This window comes from Micropterus dolomieu, linkage group LG21 (assembly GCF_021292245.1).
Source record: "Micropterus dolomieu isolate WLL.071019.BEF.003 ecotype Adirondacks linkage group LG21, ASM2129224v1, whole genome shotgun sequence".
Lineage (NCBI taxonomy): Eukaryota > Metazoa > Chordata > Actinopteri > Centrarchiformes > Centrarchidae > Micropterus > Micropterus dolomieu.
The window spans coordinates 34,910,637-34,915,976 of NC_060170.1; the positions used below are offsets into that span (position 1 = coordinate 34,910,637).

Here is a 5,340-nt window from a genome sequence, read left to right on the forward strand (position 1 = left end):
CCGCCCACCCTGAGCCATGGTTCTGCTCGAGGTTTCTGCCTCTTAAAAGGAAGTTTTTCCTTGCCTCTGTCGCCTAGTGCTTGCTCTTGGTGGGAACTGTTGGGCTTCTGTAAATAACATCACAGAGTACGGTCTAGACCTGCTCTTTTATGAAAAGCGCTGTGAGATAACTGTTGTTGTGATTTGGCGCTATATAAATAAAATTGAATTGAATTGGTACAGAAACAGGGACATTTTTACACACTCTTTGCTTACGTTTTCCATATTGTCTGTTGGTGATCATACTTGCACTAGATGTGATAGTTTTTGGGATGTTCAGTTTATTAGGCCAGATGAGCAAACCCTACAAAGATGTAACACATTGTGGATTACAGTACAGTAACGTATTACAGTCGTATGCGACTGTGTCATGTAGCATTTATTGATGCTGCTGTTGCTTCTCCAGCTACGAGACAAATCCTGCAACATCGATTCCCTTGAAGAGAAAACCTTTGCAAGTCCCAGCTCCAGCATTATCTAGCATTGGGGGTTCTACTGGAACAGACTAGTAATTCATGCATAACAATATATTCATTTTGTCTATATCTACTGTTGAATGAGCATATGTGGGATTTACACAACTTGCTCTGGTTATTCTTTACAGAGATGAGCATCTTGATGTCATTCCAGAAGCCACAGAAATTCAGGGCCTTGAACAAAGGTAACATGTACACATCATAACTTTTAGCCCTGTATTGCTTTTCTCCAAATGTTCATAATATAAACTGTAGTTGGATGTCATCAGCATAGCAATGGTAAGATATTTCTTCAAAACTACCAATAATCTTTCCGAGAGGAAGCATATACAAACTGAACAGCAGGGGGCCGAGCACAGAACCTTGGGGCCCACCACAGGACAAAGGAGCAGAGTCTGACATATATGTTCCTATGGACACAGAGAAACTCCTGTCCTATCCTGAGATAGGAGGAAAACCAGTCCAGAGCTGATCCAGTAATGCCCTCAGTTGTTTTCAGTCTATCAATCAGAGTGCAGTGATCCACAGTATCAAACGCTGCACTGAGATCTAATAGCACAGAACATTTACCCCCATCAGCTGCCATCAAAATATCATTTGAGACCCTAAGGAGGGCAGTCTCAGTTGAATGTGTTTTTTTTTTTTGTTTTTTTTTGTTTTTTTTTACAAAAACCAGACTAATCAAAGATATTGTGAGAATCCAAAACATTATTATTTAGATGCTTCGTAACAATCTTTTCTAGAATTTTAGAAAGAAAAGGCAATTTAGAAATAGGCCTATTAGTTTCTAAATGAAGCTGCATCAAGATTGTTTGAACAACAGCATGCTTAAAACAGCTAGGGACCTGGACCAGCTGAAGAGATAAGTTTAAAATCGAAACCAAACATGGGCCAAGTAGATGTATGGATTTTAAAAGGAAAGATGTGGGTAAAAAAAATCAACAGGGCTTTTGGAAGATTTCATCGTCCCCACTAACTTAATGATGACATTCAGGGTAATGGGGCAGAAAGAGTCCAGAATTGAAAGTCTGTGATGTTTAACAGACAGCTCTAACCTTGTCCACAGAATGAGGCAAAAAAAGTGGTTGCAGTCAACATTTGAAAACAGAGATAATATACGCAGCAGGAGACACAATGTTGTTAATGGTCTCAAACAGAGCTTTAGGATTTTCTTTTTCACGGCAGATCTCAGATTAGTAAAATAAGAGGCTCTAGCATCCTTGATCATTTCGTTTAAGTCTATTAAGAGCTCTTTAAGATGCAGGCTTTGCTTTCCATAAACGCTCAGTTCTCCGACAGACACGCCTCAAGCTGCGAATGGCGTCATTCAACCACAGGGATGTATTAACAGAGGGAATTCTCTGGGGATGGGACGCTCGATACTGACGTGTCGAGATACCGAAGCACAGATGTTTCGAAACACTGCTCCAAAGCGGGGTTCAAAACGTCAATGTTACGTGACCACAGTGAAGCGAGCCTTTGGTGCGTTTCACCCGTAAGGTGGCACACCTACTGCTTCTGAGCTTGATTCACAGTGTTTGGAACAAACCGCACATCAGCCTCTAACTCATTTGACAGATTTGTTCCAAGGACACACAGTCATTTGATTTATTGGAGCGACCTGCTGTAGTAGCTATATCTGCACCTGTAGGCCAAAACATACTTTATGCCAGCAACAAATGTTGCATTTCACCAAATTTTTCCAAGGCTGGGGATGTCAATTATGGAAAAATAAATAATTTCTGAATAAAATTCTTGACATATAAAAAATGTGAGACATTGTTCCATTTTTATCATTCTTGAAACAACTTCAACTTTACTCAGTTACAGATTTTTAATCCATTACACCTCATCACTGCCAGCACTCATTATTAATTATTATTACACTAGGGCCTGTATCTTTCCTGCAAATTATCATTACACATCTGTTAATAAGCTACTGTATAATACTGTAGATATCCACATTTATTATTATATTCTTAGATTTGTATACTTTATTATATTCTCTACTCTCTATAACTTCAACTTTATTTCTATTCCGTTGAGGCCTTGCAAGTATCTGCAACAAAGAATTCACCCTCGTAGATCAATAAAGTATTTCGATTGTGAAAATTGATAGGGTAGTGGTTAAGACAAATGCCTTAAATGTGAGAGATGTGGGATCGATTCCCACTCTGATACATATGTCCCTGAACAAGACACTTAATCCCTAGTTGCTCCAAAGCTGCGCCCTCTGACACAGAGATATATATATATATATATATATATATATATATATATATCTATCTGTGTCAAAGCTTGTATGTTTAGCATGCAGCCTATATGGTTGTATTGATCATACGACGACCAGATATTAACTGTCACGTTTTCATGCCCGTCATTGATTTTTAACCATTAGATTAATCGGATCGTTAACAGACGTGTTTAACTTGTTTAGCCTATATCAGACACATGATGTTTCTGTACTTAAAGGCAGCATAAGTGTAGGTTCATAGATAGATACTTTATTGAGGTGTAGGTATACAATTCACACATTTACATATATACTAATACAAACTACTGTTCTAATAGATAACATATATATAAAAACAAAAACAAGGCTTTAAGATGTGACAGAGGGACCAGGACCGGAGGGCTCCGCAGCGGGTGATTAAAACTGCTTAGGAGATCAGTGATACCCATCTCCCGTGCATCAGTGATATCAGTGAGGTACCCACCCCACTGATATCACGCAGAGCCTAAAGGATACTAAAGGACAGGAACCACCCAGCCACAGCCTGTTCACCCTGCTGCTTTCTGGGAAGAGATTCAGCTGCTGCACCACCAGACTGCAGAGCTGCTTTTCCCCCCAAGCTATCAGACTTGCTCAAATTCATCCTCAGCACTGCTCCATTGAATATAGTTTATTGCTTTTGTATTATTGTTTATTTTCTTAGCAGAAAGGAGGGACATTTTCATTGCAGTGGGCATGAATGCCTCCATTATTACTGTGAGGCTGAAGGAGGCTCTGGTTGAAGAGACTTTGTTGTCCCACCAGTATTGTGCTGAGGATGTGTTGTCCATCATTCTGAGCTGTTAGTGCAGCATCCTTCTCTCCATATCCATCTGCAGAGGCTGCAGGGGATCACAGAGCCTCTTATCAGCTTGTTCAGCTTCATGATGCTCCTGATGCTGCTCCCCCAGCAGACAGCTGCACAGAAAATTGCAATTGCAACAACAGACATGCAGTGCAGGTAGAAGTACTCATGATACTTAAATAAAAGTAGCAATATCACAAGGTAAGAATGTGTTCATCTATAAAAATAAAAAAAAATACACTTATTTTATAAGGTGGTCATATGTTTACTATTTAAAATCTTAATCTACAAAATAACATAATGTAGTGCAGTAAAACGTGCAATGCTACTGAAATAATATTGTGGGGTTAAAGTAAAAATAGCTTAAAATAGAAATACCAATATGACCTCAGGTACTCACTGAGTGTATGTATGTGGATCAGTTGACATCGAGATGGCGTAATGGATAAGACATATGCGTTTGTGTGAGAGACCTGGGTTCAATTCCCCACTGTGACCCATCCACCGTTGTGTCCCTGAGCAAGACACTTAACCCCTAGTTGCTCCAGAGGCGTGCGACCTCTGACATATATAGCAATTGTAAGTCGCTTTGGATATAATAAGTGTAAATCTCTTCCACTGGAACGGTAAACATTAACAGGTCTGTTACAGGGCAGCATCCAGGCTTTAATGAGCGGAATGACCCCAGATTATAAAATACAGCACAATTTTCATTCATTTGATGAGTTGACTAGTTTTGTAATGAAATTTGACCTTTTACATATCAAATCATAAATAAATAAATGTGTGAAAATAAAGACCCTGCTGAATCATACCGGTGTGTTTTTATATATATATATATATATATATATATATATATATATATATATATATATATATGAATGATCCTGACCTCAGAGTAATATTCTGCTTTTATTGGAACAAGAGCCAGAATTCAAAACAACATGGCAGAAGGTACAAGTCAATGGCATTTCCACCATTTAATGATCAGAGCTTCCATCTTTAAAAGACTGGAAGTAGAAGTTTACAATGAAAATAAAAAATCTGTTCAATCACTTTTAACCATTCTATACAAAGGCCATTGATATATTCTGGAAATGTGATCCTGTACAGCAGGGGTCAGTAAATATGTCTGGCATTGGGCCAAATTTTTTTCATGTCATTAGTGTTGTTTAGCTCAGTCAGTACAGCACAGAACTCCCATTCAAAGGGTTGCATTCAATCCCCACTTGCTGCTAGTATTATTTTTCTCCCTTTTCAACAAATTGTTTATGAAGAGATCGTTTTACATCAAGCACAATTAAGCATGTGCAGGAGTGTGTGCCTCCTGGCAATTGGTCCACTTCAACCTACGGATGCTTATTTAATTTCCTTGGGATCTCCAGGCAAAGGAAATTCTTTCTCATTCAGGGGAATCCAATCTCACATTTTCTGACGCCAGAGACTCAGATATTATTGCTGGTGGGCCAGCTTTGGCCCATGCTGTACAGACTCAAACGATCTGTTCTCTTACATGAGGAGACTGTCCTTTCTACAGAGACACTGAGGAACCAGATCTGGACCAGGACCTGAACCCAAAGCCAGGATAAAGAGGTTCAGTGAATGTCGTGTTGAAGGTGTGGAGGTGGATCTGTGTGTCAGAGGAGACTCTGTAGAAAGACAGAGTGCCAGCAGGACAGTCCACATACACTGCTACTCTACCGGAGGGGGAGGAGGAGGAGGAGGAGGGGGGGGGGGAGGGAGGGGAA

The 5,340-nt window shown here is 39.6% G+C and overlaps 1 protein-coding gene and 1 long non-coding RNA gene across 2 annotated transcripts in view; one reads left to right on the plus strand and one right to left on the minus strand.

Moving 5' to 3' along the window:
* LOC123960235 overlaps positions 1 to 1,073 on the plus strand; it is a 4,256-nt gene extending 3,183 nt beyond the window's left edge. Inside the window, exons 2-3 of the long non-coding RNA XR_006822483.1 lie at positions 446 to 547; positions 644 to 1,073. This is a non-coding gene — a long non-coding RNA (uncharacterized LOC123960235). The remainder of the gene's footprint in view (positions 1 to 445; positions 548 to 643) is intronic.
* Positions 1,074 to 3,590: 2,517 nt separating this feature from the next.
* The window catches only part of LOC123960361 (butyrophilin subfamily 1 member A1-like), a 5,038-nt gene continuing 3,288 nt past the window's right edge, over positions 3,591 to 5,340 (minus strand). The window contains exon 4 of the mRNA XM_046035042.1: positions 3,591 to 3,705. Within this exon, the coding sequence (XP_045890998.1) occupies positions 3,591 to 3,705 (115 nt within the window). The remainder of the gene's footprint in view (positions 3,706 to 5,340) is intronic.